The sequence below is a fragment of the Octodon degus genome, unplaced genomic scaffold, assembly GCF_000260255.1.
Source record: "Octodon degus isolate 3935 unplaced genomic scaffold, OctDeg1.0 scaffold00032, whole genome shotgun sequence".
Classification (NCBI taxonomy): domain Eukaryota; kingdom Metazoa; phylum Chordata; class Mammalia; order Rodentia; family Octodontidae; genus Octodon; species Octodon degus.
This window is the reverse complement of record NW_004524608.1, coordinates 7,453,142-7,480,155: the sequence shown is the minus strand read 5'-3', so window position 1 is coordinate 7,480,155 and position 27,014 is coordinate 7,453,142. Positions and strand designations below refer to the sequence as shown.

General features: G+C 34.6%; 1 protein-coding gene across 7 annotated transcripts in view; it reads right to left on the bottom strand.

Annotated features, from left to right (window-relative positions):
• The window catches only part of LOC101567587 (sodium channel protein type 3 subunit alpha), an 88,378-nt gene that overhangs the window by 19,778 nt on the left and 41,586 nt on the right, over window positions 1–27,014 (bottom strand). For all 7 annotated transcript variants that reach the window (XM_023713635.1, XM_004629861.1, XM_004629860.1 and 4 more), the window contains 6 exons: window positions 20,663–20,836; window positions 18,868–19,224; window positions 16,650–17,120; window positions 4,525–4,645; window positions 3,246–3,400; window positions 2,317–2,490 (listed from right to left, as the gene is read on the bottom strand). In XM_023713635.1, coding sequence (XP_023569403.1) covers window positions 2,317–2,490; window positions 3,246–3,400; window positions 4,525–4,645; window positions 16,650–17,120; window positions 18,868–19,224; window positions 20,663–20,836 — 1,452 coding nt within the window. The remainder of the gene's footprint in view (window positions 1–2,316; window positions 2,491–3,245; window positions 3,401–4,524; window positions 4,646–16,649; window positions 17,121–18,867; window positions 19,225–20,662; window positions 20,837–27,014) is intronic.

The following is a 27,014-nucleotide window of genomic DNA, read 5'->3' as shown; positions in this document are numbered from 1 at the left end:
TGTCTGTCTGTTCGCTTCTGTACCTGTTCTGAGCACCTGATGGACTTTATTTCAGACCAGTTAGCTCACTTTGATCTTATTTACATACCTGCTGCTGGTATCCTGCACTTCCTGCCCCGTGGATGTGAGCGCTAATGGAGCTTGCTCGTACTATTTATATCTCCTTTGTCTACAATAGCATATGGTCTTTAAAAGCTATTCAATCATATCTATTGAATAAATGGATTTATTTTAGGAGGTATAGCTCATTGCAATCTAATTTTACTTTTAAGTAAGAGATTGAAAGGTTACATTTTTTGTACAGGTGCATGTCTCAAGTATGTGAATGTAGTTATTGAAAAATATATTTGAAAGTAATATGTTTGTTTTAGGATTTTATTTGATTTAGTTAGAGCAATAGAATCTATGGAATCTGAAGCTCTCTTTGGATGTTTTACTTGGATTTTTACAAATTGTTTTAATTTATGTGTACTTTAGCTTCATGAATCTAGTGGTCTGAGAACAAGTTCTTGCTTGTAGTTATACTATTTCATGTACTTCAGTCTCTGGTTTGGAAAAAAGAATGATACAGGCTGTATAAGATAAAGTAGCTTGCCAAACTATAGAACACTTCCATTAACTGGTTTCAACCTGGTCATTTTGACTCATTAAAGGGAAAGAAATTTGTTTTGCACCATTATTTTGTCATTCATTTACTCATTTAAACATATGTAAGTGTCTATATTGGTTCTCTAAAGATGCAGAAATGATACAAGATTTGCTCTTTCAATATTTTGCATTATGATATTTCTATATACAGGTCTCTTTGAACCACTGAAGATCACTAAATGTATTTAGGGATCCATTAATTCAAGGAACTGAAAATTGATACTGCATCCTAAAGCTAGTTTCTCAGTCTTTTCCTGTTCCCTCCCCTCCCTTCCTCTTCTCTTCCCTCCCCTCCCTTCCCCTCCCTTCCTCTCCTATCTTCATTGCTTTTTCCCTTTCCTCCCCTCCTGTTTTCTTCTTTTCTCCCCTTTCCCCCATCTTCCCTCACCCTCCTTCCCTCTCCCCCTTCCACCACTCACACTTGCCAGACACGTCTACTACCTTTATATTGGATCATTTAGACAAGAATTCTAGGAGACAAAAGAGTAGCTGTATTGAGAATCAGGAGTTATAAACACTAGTGTCAGTGATTTCATTAAATAGTTGTGTTATGTGATGAAAACTATAAAACTAAGCTGTCATTTTCTCCATGTCTAGAAAACAGACTAGAGACTCTTTAAGATCCATTCTGGTTACATAACATGGAACAGGAATGTTCCCTTTGTGGATAGCTTTTCAGGACAATATTGAAATTCATTTCTATTATTTATGGAAGTCAAGACAGAAATTAGAAGTCATATTTAGTCTATTTAAATTGTCTTGGAAGCAGATATTCTATGAACTGAAAGAATTAAATACATGTGGTTATTAAATTATAAGTTTATATGTGTGGGTTGAAAAAGTACAGTTTGGATAGATACAGACCAGATTGTCAAAAATGATTAAAAGAATGAACGCACACATACAGAAATCCTTGATTTCTGGCCAGGGTTAGGGCTAAAACTAAAGTTCTTCCTAATGACTAGGAAACAGAACGCTGAAAACATCTTGTTTTGTTAGGAGCTGTGAAGCCCTGTGCAATAGAAAATCAAAGACAATTAAGAACCAGGCAACTAGCACTGTGCCCTACTGCTTCCCCATTATATGGAACAAAAAATTAAATAAATGAGTAACAAGTCAGATAGATTCCATAATTGTAATGTTCCTATGACTACTGTCCCTCAGGTAATGAGACTGAGATCAGATCTACACCTAACTTGGCCTGGTAAACATTTGATTAACCACTGGGCTACCTGACTGCTGATTTTAAAATGCAAATGCATCTTGTATCAGTGAGTATGCACCAAAGGAATGTAAGAAATGGGCTAATTGAACACATGTGCTATGGTAAAAGTTTAAAGACTAATCTCAGAATTTATGGTCCCCAAATCTATTTTTATTTTGTCTTCTGGAGATGTTTTAAGAATTAACTTATTAATAAATTAAGTTGTGGGTTTGTGGTGTAGAATAACCCGCTATTTTCTCTCACCACTGTCTACATTTCTCAGCCTTCTTCTATTCTGACAGACATCCTATACTGTGGAATCATTTGTAATTCAACAAAACAACTATATAGTATGGCAACATTAATGACTAAGTTCTTGGCTTCAAGGTTTTAATTATATAAATATATTAAATGCCGAATGAGGCTCTTAAAAATAAATACATAAAAATCATTTGGATACTTACATCAACAATCAAGAAATCTAGCCAGCACCAGGCATTAGTGAAATATGTTTGGAATCCATAAGCCACCCACTTGAGAAGCATTTCCAGAATGAAGATGTAAGTGAAGACCTTGTCAGCATATTCTAACATCGTTTTAATCGTCTTTCTCTGTTCAATGTATATGTCTTCAAAAGCCTGTGAGTCAAGGATACTTTATTTTACCTCAATAGTTTGCCTCCTATAAGTTCTTGAAACAAATGTTTAATATAACATTGAGTACATAATATTAACATAATATTGAGTACAAAGCAATGATTTGACAAATATTTGATAACATCAAACACTGGACATCACATAAGATCTGTTGATTAAAACAAACTATAAATATGTCAAAAGGGAAAGACCAATAGCTTTATTGATATGAATTGTGTTTTATCCCTAATTTTTACACCACAGTACCTACCTCAATTATTGCTACAAAGACAAAGTACAAAGACAGTGCTACAAAGACTATAAATTCTATTAAAGAGGAAAAGTTAGCTTATGCCATAAATATCTTCTATGATTTCCCGAATGATCTGGCTCACATTAAAATAATAAGTTGATTATATGAAGAAAACAAAATGTACTTTTAGCCCATACATGTTAATATGATTATTAGGACAAGTTGAATGTCACTCATAGGGGAAGGTAACACTGCCACAGGGCATCTCTGCGAAAGGTTATCTCAGGGAGGAAAACATCTGCTAGATAAACATCAGATGAGAAATTCTATCTGTTTCACGACTCTGATTTGTTTTGAATGACATTTTGCATAGTTAGAGCCTGGTCACTCAGCTCTGCTGGGCAAGGAGAAATGGGCCTTCTGTTTTGATTCTTATGTTTTGTTATTGTAAAAGGATAAACTACTTTACTAGAAGCTGATTCTTGTCACTGTTTGATTCACTTACCAAAGCCCCGCTACTGAGAAGTATCATGAAAACAATGAAAGTCTCAAACCAGTTGTGCTCAACAATGCTGTAGCAGGTTTTCCGAAGATTCCACCAGATTTTACCTTTGCCTTCTTCTGTACTTACTTGACAAAAGGGGAACTTTTTAATACATCCTAAAAGGCAACATTAAATATAATAGATTAGAAAAATACATCTTCATCTGAAGAAGAATAAAAAAGAAAAAAAAAAACTTTCTCCCTTGTCACGCTGGTGCAAATTCATGATTTGGGTGTAACTAGCTACACTATCTCTTAGTCATCTTCAACTTTTCTCCTCTTCAATGAATCATTCTGAGACTTGTATTCTCAGCTAGCCACTTGGAATTCAAGGAACTACTTTACTTTTCCTGTACTGCTTAAGTTAAACCAATTTCATTCTTTAGTACCTATAAGGAGGTCTAGGGAAATGGGACTCAGTACATTTCTCAGATTGGGGGCAGAACTACATGTGTAAGTTGTATATTCATTTTTTCAAGCCACCCTGTTTTTTTATTTCCTGCTTCTCTCTCGTAGGAAATCCCAGCGTCGTCCCAGGTGCAGCCGCTGCCAGTTTTTTCAAACTGCTTCACTTTCAGCCTCCGCGCTTTCCTCACACCTGGCACTCATCCTGTCAGTCCATCGTCATATTCCTTTGTCCTCTGCCTCCAAGAGTCATGTTACTATATTTCTAACTTCCATCCACTTTTCTGAATTAACTATCTTAGATACTGCTCATTAGATTAAATACAGTCACAGCCAATCAATGAACCTTTGATTTGTGTGGAGACACTCTGAGAATAATCACGTGAGCACACTGCTGCTGCCCCTGCCCAGCTCTCCAACACGGCTGCATTCCCCTGAAGATCAAAACAACCACATTTTCATTTGTCAGGGACGGGATGCGATCATCGCAGCATCTACAGATCTCATCGCACTGCTGTCAGTGCACTCCGAAGGCATTGCAATATCAGTGACGTGCGACACTTAGAATGCTAATTAGCTCACAGATCAATTTCCTGACATTCTGGAGGATAAAAGAACAACGACAACAAAACCCTTGAATTGTCCAAGCATGGTCTTTGCTATAATATATGCTATGATTTGGAAATACAGATAAATTGACTTTGTGAAAGAGAGTAGGGAAACAAAGATGAACACACCTTCACTATTTCTTTTAAGTCTAGCATTCAGATGAGTTATGTTCACTCTCTGTTAGGAGTGAGAGAAGACTGCATTTAATCACATTAGAATTTGTGTACCTTCAGTGAAACAAGCTTCTGGCTTAAGGTCTTCCTCGGGTTCGGTTTCAGCTTGTTCTCCTTCCCGGGGTGGAGCAACATCAACTGTGCTTCCTTCAGATGAACTAGTTGCATTTAATTTCTGGAAACAAAATGTCATTTGAAAGATGTGAATTTTCTCCCTTTTTTATGAACCCAATTGGGAAATGCTCTGTCATATTGTAAGAAATTGATAACGATTGCTTTTGATTGTGTTAATGCTACCGATAAAGATGAGCTAATGATCTAACAGAATTAAAACTTACTGTTAGAAACAATGTGACTGCTGGTTTAATTGAGACAGAAATGGTTAGGCACATGTAGTGTGGATGACTTAGAAAGGATGACTTCTGCTGAATAATTTATTTTATGATTATTCAACTTTGTATATGACTGCCATATGAAAATAACCCAATAACATTGACACACTGGCTAAACTAAGAATATTTGATAAAGTTTGGTATGCTGCATGTACTACTGATTACATTAATAAAATATACCAAATCAAATCACATCTTCCACCTCTCAAGATGGAAATTTTAGAGGGCAAAGAACATTACCAGTTGTTTCTAAGTACTGTCCATGTTTCTGTAATTTTAGAAAGGAAGAGCAGTACATTAACATTAGTCACAGTCATTATATTTCAACTTTGAGCTATATTTTCCTCTGGCTTATATAATTTTCTCCTTATTTTACTAGCAGAAAATGATGGATCTCTTTTCTTTTTTCTGAACACATAAATGAATTCAACACTTGCCAAAGAATTCTAAATGAAATGGAAATTTCTTCATAAATGGGACTGTCTAGAGTCTGTATAGACTTGCATTAGGAGCTCAATCTAAATTCAACATGAGATCAAGCTTTGGATTTTTCCTTTAAATAAATCATTGTGACATGCCACACATCTACAAGAGCCATTTAATGTCACAGAATAACTAAAAAGTTTTCTAGTATCAGTTGGGAAGACATCATAAATGAGTAACCTTCTACGGAAACAGATGCAAGGACATGACTTATCGCACTACGTAGGTAACACCGAGCTTTCAGGGTGAAGAACAGCTCATGGGCATACTAATGGTTTCAGAGACCCATTAATTTTAGTAGCTAAGTGTTAGGGTCATGCTGCTCAAGGTTTTGGAAGAGTTAATGTGCTATTTTTAAAAAGCCTAAGTGACTCCTTAAATGCAAGTCATATTGGTGGAAATTTGGCTCAACATTCCCTATTTATTGAAATTGTACTGCCAATGTGTTTTAATATTATATACTGTGAACAAAAATTCAAGAATAATATTCAGATTAATACTTTTAGAGATGTGAAAGGTGGTATTAACTGTGTGCTGCTAAATATATTATGAAAATGACTTTAAGTGAAAGTACAATTTAATAATGTAGCTCCTCCTAGACTGTAGTATGATAAAGAGAGAAGCTAGGCCATATTTTTTTCTAATTGTTCTCTGTTACAGTACAAGGATTGTTGCCACTAAGTCTTTTCTGCAAATCTGAGAAAGCCCAGACATATTTTCTTCTTTTGGGATTTTTGTGAATCATACAGTCAGGATATCTTTATTCCTTTTTAAAAAAGGATAGGAAGGTTACTGCTGAGTGGAAATGAGGCAGATTCTGAGATGATCAAGAAAATACAGATAGGTTTAACAGCTAACTCTTCATTTCTAATTTCTCTCATGGCTTATAAGTTGAACACCATGACACCTCTTAAATAACACCAGAAAGCAATGAAATTCCTAATTAAACTACTTCCTCTTGGCTGAACTAAATTCAGTAATTTCTTCTGAGCCTAGTCATGATCTACCACTCTTTTTTTTTTTTTTTTTTTTTTTTTTTTTGCGGAACCGGGGATTGAACTCTGACCCTTGTGCTTGCCAGGGAAGCACTTATTCCACTGAGCCATATCCCTGTCCCCTGATCTACCACTCTTATGAAATCTTTCTTCCTTGCTTTCTTGATCTCTCCATGCTAAAATTTATCATCCATTTGATCCATTATACTTGTTGCTTTTAATCAAATATCCACATATATTAATATACATTCACACACACATACATGCATGTATACCAAATATAACATAATTACTTTATATCAGAAGATCCAGTATATCACCAAGTGTTGAATAGACACCAAATACTATGATTAGGTTGAGCTTGTAAAAAGTAAATAGATTGAATGCACTTTTATGTTATTTTTATAGAAATAATTACAATGTTTACGTAATTTCTTCTCTGCTTTTTGATACAGTATGATTCAGTTATGATCTGGAAACTATCCAAATGTTATAAAATATTTTTTATTGAACAGAGATTTTTAATTAATAATTTTTAATGTCAAAATATATATTTCTAATATGGAAGAATCAGGAAGGAAGAACTTAACATGCATTGTATATATCCATACATATACACATATGTTTTCTACTAGAAAAATTTAGAAAATATGCTCATCTTTCCTTGACCACTTTTCCACTGCTGATATGATCATGCGATGTTTAATTTTTCATATAATTGAGCAAGAGACAGGAAAAGGAATATTGTGGGACTGTCCTGCTTCAAGGTTGTATATGGTGAGATTTTTGGACTTATGTACAAACATGAGAAGCATAGAATTCTTTATCCTATTTTTTAAAATATAATCTAATTTTTAAATGTTTTTTATCATATTATGTAGGGACTTAAAGTTCAACATATCAATACTTGATGAAAAATACCTGTTCCTTATTATGCCTAAGATGTTTGAAATGCAGTGAGATAGTGAGGCTAAGATTGATAGCCCAAATCGTTTGATAATAACAATAAGCTTTTCTTCTGGATGGTCAACAACCTAAGTTTGCAGACCAAAATTAGAGAAAAAGGAGGGCTACAAGGAAAGCCAACATTTTGGCCCTAGCCTTCTAAGGTCAATTAAGACTCAGGAAATATGAGAACTTGTACTGTAACGTCATGTACCTCGGTAGTGTCCCACATTTTCTGATCAAGAAGATTATGGGGCCAAAGAGGAAAGTGATCGATGACATAGAGTGTGCCTAAGGAGAGTCACATGGGGAGAAGACACTCTCTCAGGCTTTCACAGAGAGCACATTGGCCAAGCAATGGCCGTGACTCATCCACATGGCTGCACTGATAAAGGTTCTACAATCTGAGGTACAGGATCTCAGGACAAATCCTGAGGGCATTTCACTGACCTTCTCAGACCAAAAAGCTACAACTCTTGTTGCATAGGTCCTGCTTTACCTTGGTCTTAACCATCCAGTAGAAAAGTATGAAGTCGAAATATAAGAAATAAAGCCATGCTGTTAAGTTGAGCTGTGGGGGACTCAGGTCAATAATTTCTGACATTGCCAGTTAAACAGAAGACCCAATGCTATTATGGGCTACTGGACTCTTTTAGAATATTTTGCTGAGTTTACACACCTATAATATTCAATAACGGAACTTAGAAAAAATGGGGTATACAGATGAATGTCCATTTTGTATCTGTGTATTCAAAGTGGTTGGGATAGATATATAATTGTATTCTCTTAATGAATAGAATGATTTGTTCTAATGATGTTTGTAAATAGGATCACAAGTCCACATCTTATACAGCAATTAACCACTAAGAAGAATATATGCAGTGTATTATTTGTTGAAACTGTACTTCCAATTTGATTTGAAACTGTCTCATTGCTATCTGTTTATCAATAAAACTTTGAAAAAATTTTTTTTCATATAATTGTCCTATATTCTAAAGGTGCTTTATATTAAATGTAAATATTTGCACAAAATAATACTTCACAGCCCAGCCAATAAATAGTTCAATCAATTATCACATATGAACCTTTGAAATTTTTTCATGGCAGTACTAGGGATTGAACACAAGGAGTGCTGAACTACTTTTTCTTTTGTCTTTTCTTTTGAGACAGCACCTTCAGAAGTGGCCTGCACTGGTCTCAAGCTTGCAATCCTCTTGGCTCAGCCTCCTAAGTAGCTGGGCTTCTAGGTGTGTCTCCCAGAACATGACTTGAATGTACTTCTGTTTTTAGCACTGTTTTGCATTCTATATGTTTGTGAACGATATAAACATATTCGATGTAATAATCGTAACATCTTAAATAGCTTTGGAGATCTTTTTTGTACATCTTAAAGGAGAGAGGGACAGTGTTCAGTTAGCTCCCCTCCATGGCATGCCTTTTGAAAGCAGCCAAGGAAAAGACCTTGGACCCATCCTGCTCTTGTATAGAGCAGAGTCCATTTATATGGAGAACTACTCTGGTGTTATTCAGGAGTTATGTGGATCATAAGGAGAAGCACTTAGGCTCTGGAAAGCTTCTCAAGGAATGTTCAGAGGAATCTTAAGCCCCCATGGAACGAAGGTTAGAAAGCAGTAGAAGAGTGTTCATTTTAACCAGTGCTTTATGGAAGACTTTTTTCCCCTAAGAAGGTTGGCATAAAGCCAACCCTTCCATGTTGGAGAATTAGACTTCTTAATGTTTTAATCACATTAGTTAGAAACACCACTACACCATTTTAACCCCATAAGTCATAGTTTTATCACAGGAAGATATGTAATCTTATCTTAAGAAAATATATTTATCAGCTATATAAAAGTTTCAAGAGCTATACATTTGCCTGTATATAAATTGTAGCTTGAATTTCATTCTTATTAAATTACATTAAAATGTTTAAATTACATCAACTGAGCAACATACCATCTGCAATGCTTTAGGAGTTAGATAGCTAAAGAAGTTTACTGATGTATTTTCAAACCACAATTACACACTATTGAAAAAGAGTTAAGCATTTAAATTATATACATTGATATAATAGCAACCTATACAGAATTCTATGTTTTATAATCTCAATAGCCTAGACATTAATATTCTGGTCCTCATACCTTTGTAGATGATACTTTATGATATCCTTCTGATAACCATACTAAGATGACTTTCAAAATCTGAAATCTATGTAACTAATTTAAGAGTAAGTAATGATAAATGCAAAGAACTTACTTTCATTATATTGCCATAGCTGTGATATATGTATAAAAAAAGCAAAGAAACAGGAAATGAAATTTACTAAAAATCAACTTGACGACTGAATAAGTAAAATTAATACGTATTCTGAAAAAATTAGAAATATAACTGAGAAGGGGCCAGGGATATAGCTCAGTGTCGCAATGACTGCTTGGTAAGCACAAGGTCCTGAGTTCAACTCCTGGTACCAAAAACAAAACAAAACAAAAGAAGAAATACAATTGAGAATATAAATATAACCATGGAAAGCTTCCATACAAAACCACATAGTACAAGTTCAAGCTTGATTTTCTTGTACTATTTTCTCTCTAACCCCTCCAATATTTTACAGCGCTTAAAGGTTAGATTCTTCCATCCCTTGTAGAAGCTGCTGAGTCTACAGAGGGATGTTTGCTGATGCGCTACCAATGCACACTGGAAAGCAGGTTTGGAGATGCAACATTCTCCAGGCCTAATTCAGCCACAGAAAACATGCCTGGCTGCAGCAGAAGCCTGGCGCAATGCTGTGGAAGCCGCACGCTGATCCAAGAACCATGTTCTCAAAGCCATGGTCCCTGAATAGGACGTGTTTGAGAAGGTTAACCACACATACCACTCAGAGAAATGGGTTCTTTCCACATAAGAAATGACAGAATTAGCAGCCAGAAAGGCCACAAGACCATTTTCCCACCTCCTGGGTAACAAGAACTTATACAGAATTTTCCCTGTTATGATGAATATTGTTGTTGATTTTTATCCAATTAAATAATGAAATCCCACTTCCAGAGGTAGAAGAGAATGTTAGCAACTGGCCTACTTCCACTGAAATGCGCTCACATTTCATTTATTCTCAATCAGCTCTCAAATGTTTGACTCTCACAAAGTGCTGTATGACTCGAGACAAAAATAAAAGATTCAGCCATTACAGATTGCCTTTTAAATCTAGCCGTTTCTCTGAAAAAATGAAGGATTTTTGTCTTACTAGTAGATGAGGATATTCTTTTCATCACACATACTATGAGGGCCTTAGTTTGATCTTTTGGATATGTGTAACCGTTTCCTGATTTGCGAGAGCTCACTTAAAAATAGGCAACCACATATTAAAGCCATTTGTTTGCTTTTCCAAGGCAGAAAAATAATATGACTAAAGCCAATAGCTCTTTTTTTCCCCTGACCACTTAATAAATGGTTAAAAATATAAGTTGTCACCGTTGGATTTCGTCTTGACATGTGTTAAATGTATAACACCTTTAGTGCTCCTTTTATTTAAAAATAGCCTTGATAAGAATGTAATTTGTAAAACTGACAATAATTATGTGGTGGTTGAAGAGCAGGGTAAAAGGCCATTGAAAGAGCCCACGTAAAAGGCCATTTATCTTTGGAAGAGACACAGACATTTCCATCTGAACCAGATTTAATTGGACTTGATTCAGCAGAAGCGTCAAGACAATTCTCAAAAGGTTGAGACAGGTTTCAAACGGCTGTTCATACACCAGTGTGTTGCTCTTAAAAAGGGCATTTGCAAGACACTGGCTGAAAAATCAAAAGCTAGAGTCATCCTCCCTTTGCTCTTCAAAGTCTGAAAACAGCACAGTGCCTTTTCCAGGACACAAGCTCAGGACTTTGGTCAAGAGTCTGCTTTCAGTTTCCAAGAAAGTTCCAACAAGGAGGGCAACCTATCAAACCATGGTGTAAGCAGGAACAACTTCCCAGTGACGTTTACTTCTACTCAGCTTGTGCAGAAAAATGAACCCTAGTTTCTTCAATGAATAATAGTGCTGTTTGACACTTAAAACTCAGTTGGTATGAAGTTAAAATTGCATAGGTCACCAGGGACTGTATCTGTTCTTTTTTCGGGAATAATTTATTTCTGAATTTGTTGTAGTTCACAACTAGTTATTAATTTTTTGTAAGGAAGCAGAGTACGTATGCTTTACCTAGAGATAGTCCCATACTTTAGATGCTCTTTGTCACTAAAAGTCTTGAAAAGGGTTAATATTTAAAAAATTATTTTTGCTTCATAATTTCCTCTCAGAACTGTAATTATTGACATCAACAGGAAAAAGTTGTGTCATGAGAACAAAGGCTTATTTTTCTTGCAAAGCCACAATAATTCTGTAAAGTTCCCTTCACTCATAAATATATGACTAGCAATTAATAATAAAAACCAGCAACCTTTTAAAGCTCCTTTTACTTTTTCTGTTTTGGATAGAAATTTTTGGAAAAGTTAGTGTATAGTGTATTAGGGAAGTTCAAAATCAAAAGTAAGTGTACTAGACCAATTCTTTAATGATCCAGATGCAATGAACATTCCCTTCCCACATCACGATATTTCTTCCTCTTAAAGCTGTGGCTTTGCAGACTCTTGCTGCCGCAGTTTCTCTAAACTTCTGCAAATCCAAGATATGTGGTGCCTAAATGCATACACAGACTACGGCCCTTGGAAAGACCTCACTATCATCCTACTCCTTTTACGGAGACTTTCCCCAAAGCATGAAAGCAAACATTTCCATCTGGAGCACATGAATTGACTAGGTTGAAAATTTTATTCATGGATCTAAATATAATAATTGGAAAATGGCAGTACTATCAGAAAAAAAGCCATTAGGGCTCATTTTGGTTATACAATTTGCTTATAAGGGCTGAATCATCAACAACAAAAATGTTGTGGTCTTATCTCAATGAAATAAAAGCAGAGAAATAAAAATGCATGCTCTTTTAAGTCCTTGATTACATTGAACCTTAAACATTTTCATCAAGTTTTAAAATAGATCTTGTAAATCCTATAGAGCATGCAATTATTGCTTTTAAAAGTCTAAAGCCTGAAAATTCTCATTAGCAGAATGAAGTACGCCGCTGGGCTGTGCCTCTCGCCTGGCCATGCTGTGAGGTGGCACACGCTTCAGCCGAGCAGCTGGGCGAGTCTGGCACTCCTTGCCACGGCAGGGGAAGGAACACAGCTGAGAAGCATGCAGGCAGTCAAAATTCATTTGGAAAGTGATTGTACGTGTACAACTTGCTTGGGTAACCTGGGTAAAAGTGGTGGCACGAGCCTCTGGCTGGTTAAAAAAACCCAGAGCTGCTTTCTTGATGGCTCCAGCTTGGTTTTACCCCTGTGAGAAGTAAGAATGGTAAGCAGTGAAGGTCACAGTATGATATTGCTTGGTTAATTTTGGAATTCAACTTCAAATATGGGTCTTAACAGCATCTATTCTGTACCCCTCCCTCAGGAAGTCAAACAATCCTTTCAGAACTTATCTATAGCTATGTAAAACTTCCAAGAACTCATGACAATGTGAACTTCAAAAATTTTAAATGAAACAAAATTATACATTAGAGTTTGTCACAAGATTTAATTCCAGTTTATTGTGTATTGAAAATAAACACTTTTGAAATCCATGCTTTTAACTGTCTTACATTTTTCATGCAAAATTCTCTATTTGTTATATCAGCCTGGTTGTGTTCTGGTGTTCATATATATGGAGCTATAATAAACACACAATATATTAATACATATATTATATAAAATAATAACAGCTCACGTTTTTATTTCTAACATATGTCTAGGACTGAACTTCCCAAACATAATTTGGTGTGAAAATGAATAGAAAGGAAAGAATAGCTGTAGCATGTTTGTTGGCTTGTTTTAAAATGAGGAATGTGTGATTAACTACTTTGTCACCAAAGAAAAACAATGCTTTGTGCTCTCCAAAGCCAAACTCCATGTGTCTTTGCTACTCTACCTAAAATACAAAGAATCACACACCCAAATGTTGATTTACATTGTATGTGTGCGATCATTTTTTTTTTTTTTTGAGGAACCAGGGATTGAACTCAGGCCCTTGTGCTTGCCAGGGAAGTGCTTATTCCACTGAGCTAACTCCCCGGCCCGTGTGCAATCATGTTTGAGAAAGAATAGCCCGGTTGATGACATACCTAAAATGTGACCAGCGTTCAATGTCAGCAGTTTTGGGAGATTTCAGATAAAAATGCATGTAGCTGGAATTTATCCAAATCTATTTCATAGTGTTAGGATTGCTTTTATTTATTTTTTTTAAATCTATTCTTTATCTTGTTGTGAACTTACATGTGAATTGGCCTATTGCTATCCTGAGGTTTGAAATCTGGTACTGTTTTAAGCACATCACTTTCCTAAAATCTATTGTTGATTTTGAAATGATGTGAGAAATCATTTGAAAATTTATTGTAACTTTAAAAATACAGAATTTATGCTTTGATTTGCTCAGTAATATTTCTATATGAACAATTTCAATATATTTTTATTTGGATTTTATACAATCAATATTAGTTTGGCAGAGGCTAGTTATAAAAATGCACAAAAGGTTTTTATTTTGTTAAGGCAATAAATGCTTTCTATGGCTTGATAATGGGAAACAAATTGTTTCTCATTCCAATTTCATGATATTTGAGTCATTAAAAGAAATATCTGTGAAGGACATTAAGACATTTATTTTCCACAAATCCAGTGCCACAAAACTTTTAGAATTAATGTAGCAAAGTTTGTTCACTTCATTTTTTAATCTTTTTTCACCCTATGCTATGCATACTATTTTGTCCCTAATTTTCTTTCAGCTTTTGCTTTGTAATTAATTCTTCAGCGACCTCTTCTATTTTCAAGGACTCTAATAATTATAGAAAGTGTATTCTCAAATTTATTTTAAACCTGATCTCTCACCCAGACCCTTGAGTCCAACACTGTCACTCTAATTTCAACAAATCAGCTCTGGATATCCATCAGAAATTGGTTCAAATACCCTGAAAATACCAAGATAGGCAGATGTTCAAGTTGCTTATGTAAACTGGCCTAGAGTTTAAATATTATCTATATGCACTTTCCCTTATACTTTAAATAATCCCTAAAATAATTCCTAGGCTGTTTATAATACCAAATACATTGTAGATACTCTATAAGTACCTTTTATACTTTTTAAAGGAAAGCCTTTAGGCATTCATATGTAAGGTTTTAAAATAATTTGATTTGTGGTTGTTTGAATCCCTGGATATGGATTCTATGGATAAGGACCTTTATTGTAACCAAAATCTTTCCATAACCTTTCCGTAATCTGTTTTAAAAGTTCATTTTGAGCAACGACACTATCATTTTTCCAATTTCCTAGATTCTTCAAGTTGATCAAACTGTATTAATCTTACTTATTCCAATAGCACTGAAATTCATCTACTCATTGCTATCAAGCAATATTCCAAAATAGTCTCCCTGGTCTCTCACTCTAAACTGTTTTTCTCTTTGATGCCAAATAAATTTTCCTAAGGCATCACTTTCTTAGTATCTTACTACCTCAGAAGGAACCATGTTATTGCTTCCAAACTGCGTATACAATCCAAACTCTGACTTACCTCAAAACCTCATAATCTAGAATTATAAACACAAACATGTTTTCCACTATCTACTCAACCAGTGCTTTATGCTGCTGGCTGTACACCTTGCCTTAATTTTAAGAACTCACTCTCAACTCTGGCTCACCTTTTGCAGGTGTTCGCCTTTTTGATTTCTGATCATATGTTGATGACTGAGCATTTGTAGCCTATTTCAATTTTGTGTTTTCCATTAAGCTACTGCTCTTGTTATTCTGCAAACCTGCAACTTTGTGTGCAGTTCTATGGGATTGTACTTTTAAATAGGATTTATGATTCATGAATTAGTGTTAGTTCATTCAAAGATGTTGAGGTTCTCCTGAAGGAAACATATGTTATAGGGTTACTGTTGAACTCTTCCTTACTCCCAGTATTCAGAAGAATGGCAATTTGACAAGAAGTGGTCAATGAGTGCTTGTTATTAATTGGTATTTCTTCTTAAAGAAATCTATCAAGTGATGGAAAACAAAGGTAGACTTGAATTCTCAGATTAACAAAATGTGCAGTGTTAACAAAAAAATGAATTCAGTAACCAAGTGTTGAGTGGAATTCATAGGAAGAATATTCACCATCTAATTTTGTATGTTCCTTTTTGCTTTTTTCAAAATGTTTTAAAATTTACTGTTTTGTCTCAACAGCTCTGAGAACATATGTTCGGGGCAAAATCAGGAAGCTATGATTGCAACATTGTCAGCTACTTATGATGAGGATTTCAGATCAAATTATGTTGATATACTTATTTTAAAGAAGAAAGTTTCAAAATATGCTTACAAAGGCAGACATTACTAGTCAGATTCCCGTGGTGTCAATATCATACCCTCAAGATATAATATATATCTTTCATAACTCCATCTGGGCTAGATTTACTTCCAACTGGTATTCTAGGGGACTATAAATAAATAATAGTAAAATATTTTATTCCTGTCCCCTCACAGAATTGAAGAATTGCTATCATAAGACTCTATGTGTTCTAATCATACAGTGTAATCAATCTTCCTTATTTCTTTCTGACAGCTAGTAATATGACAGTAAATTTACAATTTAACTTTAGTTATTAAATCAAACATGCCTAAGTGGCTTTTACTATTTTTAAATTAACCTGAAAAATATGGACAGCCCATCCTTGATTGAGCAAAATAAATTCAGGACTACTTGCAATTTCTTAGCAAGTGGAATATAATACGTTCATAAATAAAATACTCTATTGTAGAAAATTAAACTCTTGAAAACCTTGCACAACTTTTGCATTATAAAAATCAAAGAAAAACCTAACATGGAATATAAAGAGATGATATCAGCACAATTATCAATGAAATGTAATTCATTTAAAAAACACTAGCGCACAGTTGAATGTACTAAATAGCATTTGACAGCCACATTTTAAACTTCATTTTCAAGCTACAAAGAAAATACATGTACTAATTGTTCAGAATAGTGATTTCCTATAGAAAGTTGAGCTTTCTATAGATTTCCCAATTTCTCATGATTTTACAGTATTATAGCTTTCCGTATTATTCTTTTAAGTATTGTTGTGCATGATCTTGGAGATTCAACCTAGGGCCTCCCACATGCTAAACACAGACCTGTCAGTAAGTTCTACCACCAGTCACAATATTGCTGTCTAATAATGCACATTTACATAAAACAATACTGAAAAATCTTAGTGCTTTGTTGTACTACAAATGGGAATCAAAATTAAAAGCATGATTACCTCTTTGCTTTCTTCTAATTCTGACTCACTGCTGAACTCTTCTGTGTTTAAGTTTTCAAAGTCAGACTCTCCAACGGCAATTGGCACTGTTACAGTTAGACTGGGGTTGTTGATGAACGACATATAGTCATTTTCATCGATGACGTATTTTTCAACACTGCTTCCAGTGCCCACACCACTGGTGGTTCCATTCCCATCTTTCAGGTAATTAAGCTCTTTGCTTATTTCAATTGCAGTGTTATTGGACATGCAGCTGTCTATTTTGTTGCCTTCGTGGATTTCTATAACTTTTGGCTTTCTGAAAAAGGCTTTTCGAAAACACTCCCGTATCTTACTCTTTACAAAATCGATTCCCTTTTGCATCCTTCCTATAGCAATCTGGAGATTGTTCATTTCATTATCATCATCAGTAGCAGCGAGGTTGTCTGAGCTAAATGAGCTCAACAATAAGGCCAGAAAGAGGTTCAGAACCTAAAAGAAAAGGAAAAAGTTCTATTTATATTGAAGTATGCATAAAACTAAGAGGCTAAACAGAAACTTCTGAGATCTTTGTTAAAATTGTTTTTAACAAATACTTCTTGGATTCTTATTATATATATATATATATATATATATATATATATATATGTCAAAATTACATACTATTTGATGTCTTCTACCTGTTTTAAAGATACAATGAGAAATTGAGCATCTCTTCTGTACCAGTGAGCAGAATAAAAAAAATAGATCTAAAGCTTCACTTGTGTCCACTCAGGCTTGCCAATGAAAAGATAAAAATATCACTTTCGAAGTTTTTGCTTTAAAAATATATTTTCAACTTAATCAGTTTACTTTATCTTACCAATTTCTTTAGACATTGTCTGTCTTCTTGTGTGTAAGTTATGAAAAAATCTTAATTACTTAATAGTCTACTGATATGTGTCAAAGCAATATACTTGAAATTTAATTTCTTTGTGTCCACTGATCAGAAATGTTTATAATAGCAGAAAATTCCAAATGCAAATTATATAAGGCTTAACACATTTCTCATCAAACATACTTTGAAATTTATGTGCTCAGATAGCTCAACAGATGGATTCAACTCTACAGTTATTCAAACCTTTAGGCTAGACACATATAAGTTAGTCTTTTCCTTCTTTTTTGTGAAGAAAATATGGGGAAACATTAATTCTCAGAGTGTCATTGAGAATTACAGAAAAAAAATACCCAATTAAGTGACTAACTGAGGCTACTGCAGAAATAATTGAAATTTCCTGGTGTGAAAGTTCGTTTATTTATGGGAATATTCTAAACTTGCAACATAGTTATGACTATCTCATACAGTAGTGAGATAAATGTGAGGCAAGAAACCCAACTCATTTCCATATCAGGTCTATAGAATCTAGAACTTTTTTAATTTAGAACCAAGAGGTTTCTAACTTCCTTTTCTCAGAAACATTTACATGTTGTTAGATAAACTACCAGTATTTGTTTTAGAAATCTTGTTTGATTGTACTGTTTGAAGGGTATGATTATGTGAAGAAATTCTGTGTCTACGCATCACCTCAGAAGGTTAAGCATTAAAGCTCATATGCATAGAACATGAATACTTAAAAGTCAAGGCTACAAGGAAGCCTTTTAAAGCTGCTCAGTGTTCACACACATGAATAAACAAACTATAGTAATTTATTTTCCTTTGATGAAATAAATGCAGAGAAGAACATATTTATTAACATTTTAAGTTATATGGATAATTATAATCCACAGTTGAAATGCATACTCTGTTTCACAGATGTTTGTCTTGAAAGTTTGATAGTATCCAACCTATGCCTCTGAGTAAACAAAAATGTGAACTATGATCATGTAAAAAACAATTTCAATATAGAACCAGTAGGTCTAGTTTTAGAGTCAGTGGAGTTGACCCTATCAAACAAATATTAGGATAGTACGTCTTCATGATAAAAAAAAAATTAGCTCTTGGAAGAAGAAAAGGCATATTTCTGATTCTTAAAATTTGTTAGGTCAACTTCATTTAGTCATCATTGCAACCTATGATTTCGTGTTGTTATGTTAGTACCCTAGATAGGGAGTCTCAGCTTCAGAGAATTTCAGTAACTTGTCTATGTGCAGAATGGGATTTGATTCAAAATCTTTTATTACAAAATTAGAGGAATGTTTACCTCGCAGGCTGTTTTATTACCACTATCTGGTCTCATTCTCATTTGTAACACATACGTACCACTAGGTTTCCAATCACCATGACCAACATGAAAACGATAAGGCACATGGCTTGGCCAGCGACCTCCATGCAGTCCCACATGGTCTCTATCCACTCCCCACACAGCACGCGGAACACGATCAGGAAGGAGTGGAAGAAGTCGTGCATGTGCCAGCGCGGGAGCTCACAGTCGTTGGAAATCTTGCAGACACATTCCTTGTAGCTCTTCCCAAAGAGCTGCATGCCGACCACAGCAAAGATGAACACGATGATGGCCAGCACCAGGGTGAGGTTACCCAGAGCCCCCACGGAGTTGCCAATGATCTTTATCAGCATGTTCAGCGTGGGCCAGGATTTTGCCAACTTGAAGACTCGGAGCTGTAATCGAACAAAATACACTCTTAGTGGTAATCATAATATAATCTTGCAATTTAGACCTCATTTATTAATACAACATGTAGAACCACACCTGAGGGCTACACAAACTTAAACCATACTAAACTAATTCAACTTCACATGCAAGAAAAATAGTGTTAATAACATTAATATTATAAATCAAATGATATCATTTAAATATACAAGCATTTGCTTTCTGATTCATCCAAAGGTCCACCCATAAAAACACATTGCTACTTTGAATATAAATTTTTAACTTTATCAAAAAATACCTCTTCAAACTCTATTTTGTTTTTATTTTTTTATTTTTAATTTTGGTAGAGACTGGGGATTAAATTTAGGACCTAATTCATGTTAGGCACATGCTCTAACACTGAGATACATCCCTTGCCCTCACACTCTATTTTATTTTATTTTTTGTCTTTTTGAGATAGGGTCTCACTATGCAATTTAGGCTGGTCTTCAGCTCATTTTGTAGCCCAGGCTGGTCTTGAGCTTGCCATAATTCTCCTGCCTTAGGCTCCCAAGTATAGGGATTAAAGGTGTGTGCCACTATGCCCTGCTCGATTTGATTTTATTCAAAAATTTTTATTAATGCATGTTGGCTCTACAGATTAAAGGGTTTCAATTTGGCATATTTATACATGTACATAACATACTTTAGCCACATTTCCCTCGATATTCCTTCTTTTTTATCTTCCCTCTTACTTTAAAAACTAAAATGAAATATCTAAAGTATGAATTGCATATTCTTCATTGACTATTATAGAATAAAAGTGAAATAACTGATTTGATAAAAATATATAAAAGCATTCCTTTCTTTTTTAACTTTTAATATCTTTGGTACTGGAAGTCAAATTTAGGCCTTCGTACTTGCCAGACAATAATTTATGCCACTGAATTATATTCACAGCCCTTTCTTTTCTATTTGAAAAAAATATGTATTTACTTAATTTCCAAGAAATTATGTATTTTTAATACATTTTTTGCTGTAATTTAAGAAGCCTTTGTTATATTATTGTTTAAAATGGTAAAGGCATCAAATATTTCACTATACGTTTCGTCATAGTACTTCCCACTAATAACATAGGGTAGATTAAAATTTAAGATTAATTGGGACCTAAAACTTTTATTTAAATTTGTTTACAAACCATAAAGCCAAAAACTCATAAATTTGAAATGAATTAAAAAGTACAAGCATATTTCAGTGTACCCTCAACAGCAGAATATATTTCAATCATTTTTCTTTTTTTCTTAGAAAATAGTTAAAACTTAGCTTTAGAGGCAATGTCCACATTGTTGTTAGAAATCACATATTGATGTAAATTGAAAATAAGGACAGAACTATATTAACTATAAATAAACATTTGGAATACTATGCTAGTGAAAGATCAGGTATAAACACAGTATAGGAAAATACCAATCTGAAGGATCGGAGTACAGACAATCCCTCCACATTTGCCAGGCCAAGTTCCATTAAGCTCAGGCTGACAATAATTCCATCAAAGATATTCCAGCCCTCTTGGAAATAGTAATAGGGGTCCATAGCAATAATCTTGAGAACCATTTCTGCTGTAAAAATCCCAGTGAAGACCTAAAATAAAATAGAATTAACTCTTAAATAGCACTTGAGAAGATTTGATTTTGCAATAATTTATAAAGAACTTTAAACAGTAATGATAAAAAACCCTTAAAATTAACAAAACCAGTTCAAATTTAGCATCTGTTCAATGGTTGCACTGTATTGTGTGAATTTGTGTAATTTAAAACATAAACTAAAGGCCAGCTAAATAGCTCAGTGGATTAAAGTGCCTGCAAGCAGGCTCAGGGGCCTGACATTCAATTCCTGGGCCTGCATTTTCTGCTCCACTCCCAGGGCAGGCTGAGCTAACAATTGAGACTGGGTGTGGTGGTCCCAGATCTTGGGAGGCTATAAACAGGCAGATCACTATGAGTTTGATCTAGTAGTGAGACTCTGAACACCATGTAGACCCTTCCCTAAAATACATAAATAAATAAATAAAACATAAACTAAATTCCCAGGGGGAAAACATAGATTTTTTTTTTTTTTGGTTTCCTACTGGGCCCAATACTCAATTTATTTTAATTTACATTAATTTCACAGATTTTAAATTATCTCACCTTTCATATTTTAATAATTTTAAAAAATATTTATTTATTTAGTTGTTACATGGTCTTGCTACACAGCTCAGGCTCAGCTCAGTGATCCTACTGTTTTCAGCCTCCCCAGCTCCTCAGTGCTGGGATTTTATGCTTGCGCCACCATGTTTGGTTTCGGTGGCCAGCATAGCTTGTCTGGGATTCTGGAGCTGACGAAGCATGCCGTACTGGGGATTGAGCCTGGATCCTTGTGCTTGCCAGGCAGGTGCTTAGACTGCCAAGCTATCTTCCAGGCCATCATTCGTATTGTAAATCTGATGGTGATTAATAGCCATTGAATTACTGCATTTTTAGTACATTATCTGTCTGCAGTCATATTTATCTTTTAGGCAATAGTGCATCAAGAATGAATTCATATATTATTGGAAATTAATACAATTACTTAAATTTTGGCACAAAATATTTTCCTGTAGTTTTGTGTTTTTCTTTAAGGAACACAATGAATTTCTATGATTTCATAAAATAGTGTGTTTGCCATAAATATTTTGTAATAATTATCACTGGGCACCTGCCTCAGAATTATGGTTAATGTTTAATTAAGGTTATTGTTTAAAAGAGAAAAAAACCATTGGTTTAATTGAAATCAGCAGGAAAGAATTCCCAGTATTCATATACCCATAAGTAACAGTAACAAATTATTTGAGAGGCTACATAAAAGGTATTTGACAGTAGAAAGAAAAACAATAAAACAAAGTCAACACTTGCTTTTCAACTTAAAACTATAGATGAAGAGACACAAGGTTATAATGAGTTATGAAATTACTCTTGTAAAAAGAAATTATCTTTATTCTCTATAGATAAAGGCTGTATTTTATTATAAGGTCATGCTTCATCTTTATCAAAGTAAACCAGTCATAGAAGGAATTCTGTCACAATAACAGCACTAAAATTATTTGCTACCCTCAAACATCCTATTAATTTAAAACATTCTTTACTCACCATTTTAATAAATTTAGCTAGCCTTTCATTTTCTCAATAAAAGAAAAGTCTCAAGAAATATGCATCCGGGAAAGCACTCACTATTCAAAATGAAATATAATGCATTCTAAGCAAACCTGGCACGTGAAAATCTGGGGCTGTGGTGGGGAGAACATTGAAACTTTTATTTTATTTTATTTGTAGAGTAGTTCACCATGAATTTTTTTTTCAAGTAGTGAGTTTTCCTAGTGTACTTAAATAAGTCATTTTTTCTTTCTTTTCATACCAGGCATCCAGCTCAGGACCTTGTGTTTGCCAGGCTGGCACTTATGCTACTGAGCTATCTCTCTAGCCCTAAAGTAAGTTCGGACTTATACAAGTTTTATTTTTTATATAAAACTCTTAGAAGCATGTATTATTTAAAATGGAAAATTTGATGAGAAAAATCATGAAAGGTAGCTAGAAATTCTCTAGATAAATGATTGTCAGTTATCTGTTCCTTCAGAAACTCATAAGATGATTATGTCTAGGTCTTCTGAAATGATTAGATGTGTTATGTTTTTTTAAAAAAAACATATACTAGACATGTACGTTTTCACCCAAAATGCAATCCCATCATTGTTTCTCATTAAACAGAATATTTTATACTGTAAATCAAAATCATAGTTATATCACTTTATTTCTTCAATTTAGAGCCCACATAAAAATGAGGGAGGGAGAGATACAAAGAGAGAGAATATGAGAGAATGTTCCTCATGTAATGGGATTGAGTGTTATTAGCCATCACAGGTGGTTACACAGCATAGCTGTGGGGAGTTTATAGCTTGCTCATTAAAACACATTTGAATTTCTATGAACTAGTTTACTACTTTTCAAATGACTGCATGCTGATTTATAGATGAAGACATAAAAAGTTTTGGGTGAATGAACAGCAAAGGAACATAAAAGAGCAATGAGATCTTTAATCCGTTTTTTAAAATTTTGAAGGGTATAATTGTTGCTCTGCTCAATTATTTTTACATTTTTATTTTATTTTTCTATGAGTGCATGTTTGTGATGCATAGTGAATGCATTCAGGGATATATTTATATATATATATTACAATTTAATCCTATTTACTTTCCCTTCCCCTTCACAGTCTTCCCACTCCCTCCATCTCTAGACCCTCTTTCTATTTCCAGAAGCCATACCTCCCTGCTTTCCCTTAGATCAATATTCTCCATTTTGTATCCTCTCTCTGTAGTACATAAAAATTACAGCATTTACTTGCTTATTGAATAGACCAAATTTGTATGTAGAGGCATCAAATCTCCACCCACTGATTTCTCAACTATGTTCTGAGTTTTTGTGTGACAGTCTGCTTTTTTTGTGTCCTTTTAAACTTTTAACAATTTAAAACCTTCTACTCCTACTTTAGTCATTTTGTAAACTAGAGGACTCAAGTCTCTTAGCCACAGGAATTTAGACAATGGCTTTCTTATATAAACATTTTCAACTATTCTGACAACACTAAACCTAGGGTGAACTGTGCAAAAATAAAATATATTTTTCACATGTGTAAGGGTTGTTATGGTTAACAAATAAAATATTGTCATGGAAATTACTTTGTAAAGATGCAGTGTTTTTTTGACACGGATATTATTATTAATTTTAATAAATTTTCAGCCAATAGAAATGGTCAGTTTACATATTTTCTTGTTCTTGTCAGAAATAGGCAAATGTCTTTCTTGTGATTTATGCCTTCTATCATGAAGAATGTTGCTTGCTCAATACTAATTTGAGCATGATAGTTTTTCTCACAATCTACTAGTCATCACGTCCCGACCCATTTCCCTATCTCGTTATTTAAGTCACTCTCAAAGTTACTGACTTTCTAACTGAAAGGGGCATAAATGTCATCTACCCCAACCCAAATTTTGTCTGTGAGTTAAGAAAAGGATCTAAGTGATCTTTTCCTGGCCACAAAGACCTTCAGCATGGGCTCTTGGCCTAGGACACAGGCCTGGAAACTTAGTCCAGTGATTTTCCACTTGATGACCCTATTATTCAGTTTCTTATCCTGTTCTTTTATACTCAACAGTTTCATCTTTGGAAGTCTATAAAACCTAATTTTCCAGCTTTGCTGTGGTAAACTTCCAAAATATTCTTCACCTGTCCAATTTCTGTAACTGTCCAATATCCTGGGGAAAATACAAGAGCTAAAGGAGAAATATTTTCCATCAGTATTTCAAAGAAAGGCCCAAGAGGTTAATAGCATATGTACAGAAGGAAGGAAGCTGTTTAGTGAGCACATGCTAGAAGCCAGACATGCCGGCAGGTGTTTTCACATTGCCTCATCCGACCTTCACCATTCTCAGGGATGGGCAGTACTGCATCCATTTCAATAATAGTAAACAAAGACTTGGTTGTATATCATAGTTTCCAGAGCTCATGTTATTCTTAAACATTGGAAACAATAGTCAAATTCAATTTCACTTCATTCTAAAGCTTGTGTTATTTCAAAAGAAACCCCATGCACCCTGAAGCAGTCCTTTTGGTAATGAAACCATCCATAGTTTATTTATTGAATGACCTTTAGAAGAACTGGGGAAAATATAAAAGAAGGAAGGGACAGCATCTCTGCCATTGAGTAACTGATATCATACATGAAATCAAAACACACAGCATTCACAAGTGTATTAGGAGTTAGGAAGAAAGTTCAACACGGCTGAATATCAAGTTAGAGGAGATGCCCTAAAGTTAAACTCTGACAAATACTCAGAACTGAGATGAGATGAATGAGAAATCCCTATGTATCAATTCTGAGAACAATAAATAATGAAATATCTTCCTATATCTAAATCTATAAATATTTGATGGCATAAACATTTATATGATACAGGGTTATTCTGATGGGGCTGATGGTGCCTGCTTGAGAAACAATGGTGGCAGTAATATAAACATTATACTAATTAAAATTTTAAGATAAAAATATATTTCAGGTGAGAAATAATGGGACCTCAAAGCAAAAAGATGTAATAAATCATAAGTGTCACATGCCAAAGTGTCAGCACTTTGGCAGGTGGAAGCAGGAGGCCCGTTGAGCCTAGCCTTGGCAACTTTGCAACTTAGCAAAACACTGTCTCTTAAGTAAATGATGAAAAAAACAGGAGTAGCTCAGTATGCTAGGGTTTAATCCTAGGTATTGAAAAATAAAGAAAAAAATAAATAATTAAAAGCTAAAATATTTTCTATCTTTGGGACTAGAAGGATGTAATAAAGTTAACATAAAATACAAGTGAGATTGACAAAAAAAAATACTTATTTATTTGATACAGGGTCTCACTACACAGTTCAGACTCATAATGACCCTCCTGTCTCAACCTCCACAGAATTGAGATCACAGGTGTGCATCTCCACACCTGGTTTCGGGCAGGCACAGAATGTGGTACTGGGGATCAAACTTGGCTCCTTGCGCTTGCTAGGCAGGTGCTTAGATGCTGAGCTATCTCCCCAGCCCTACAATACTTCTAGCAGGCTGTGACAAGATGATTTTTCATCTCTGTACATAGTGTGTATAAAGTAAGCCGGTTCTGGAGCAATGATTTGGAAATATCTGGAATGCACTACTGGATCTCAACTTATACTGTTGAAATAAATAATTCCCACTATTATTGAGCTCAGAAAAACACTGAGTGAAAAACATTCCTTAGTAGGTTTAAGAATACTCACCCCCCACCCCAGGAAAGAAGTACAATGGAACAGAAAGAGCAAATAAATAGAAAACCTCATTGCAGCATGTGAGTAATACAGATTATGTTGATCTTCTGAGCCAAATAATGCAGAGAAGCTGTGGTCACTTACTGGGACATACATTTGTGGAAATTGTTGCCCAGTTCTTTATCCCCTTTTGTTGGGAATTGTTCCTTTACCTGCATGACTTCTCTGGAAGGCCATATTTCCACAAGATCTCACATCCTACCAAAGCTGATTAAGTAGAATTGTGCTGAAGTTCTATCATGAGAATCTTTGAACTGGGACTCAAATACAGACCTATCCTTTTTCTAATGCAAAGGCTGTGAAATGTGGCTGACAGTTTCCTGCGCAAGAGACAAGAGATGCAGAGAATGTTTGGGCTACATCCAAGACTTCAACAGCAGCTGTTACTGCATCTCAACTTAGAGTTACAGCTCACAAGGTTTGCAGTTCACCTTTACTTTCCATCCTGTGGGTCAGTGCTCTGCTCCACCAAGTTGGCTTGAGTTGGCACAGAGGAAAGTCTTGATTAATGATTCCTGTAAACCCTAACACATACTGTCAAGTTGGAACTCTTAGGTAAAAGATGAGAGGAGTGAGGTGGGTTCAGAAAAGAAAGAAATATTTTTATGGCTTAAGTATTTCATATATAGTCATCAGTGGCTTTTTCATTGATAAGAACTGAGGCTAAAGATATTAAATGGCTTTCAAAAATCTCTACAGTTATAAGGAACTGCCTGGCAAACCCACGGTCCTAGGTTTGATCCCCTGCACTGCAAAATTAGATAAATAAATAAATAATTTCTACAGTTATTAAGAATCTGAGTATCCTGCTCTTCTGGAAATAGTATCGTCATTACTGACTTTTCATTAATAAGTTGGAGTTCCTTACTTTTCTTTCTTTCTTTCTTTCTTTCTTTCTTTCTTTCTTTCTTTCT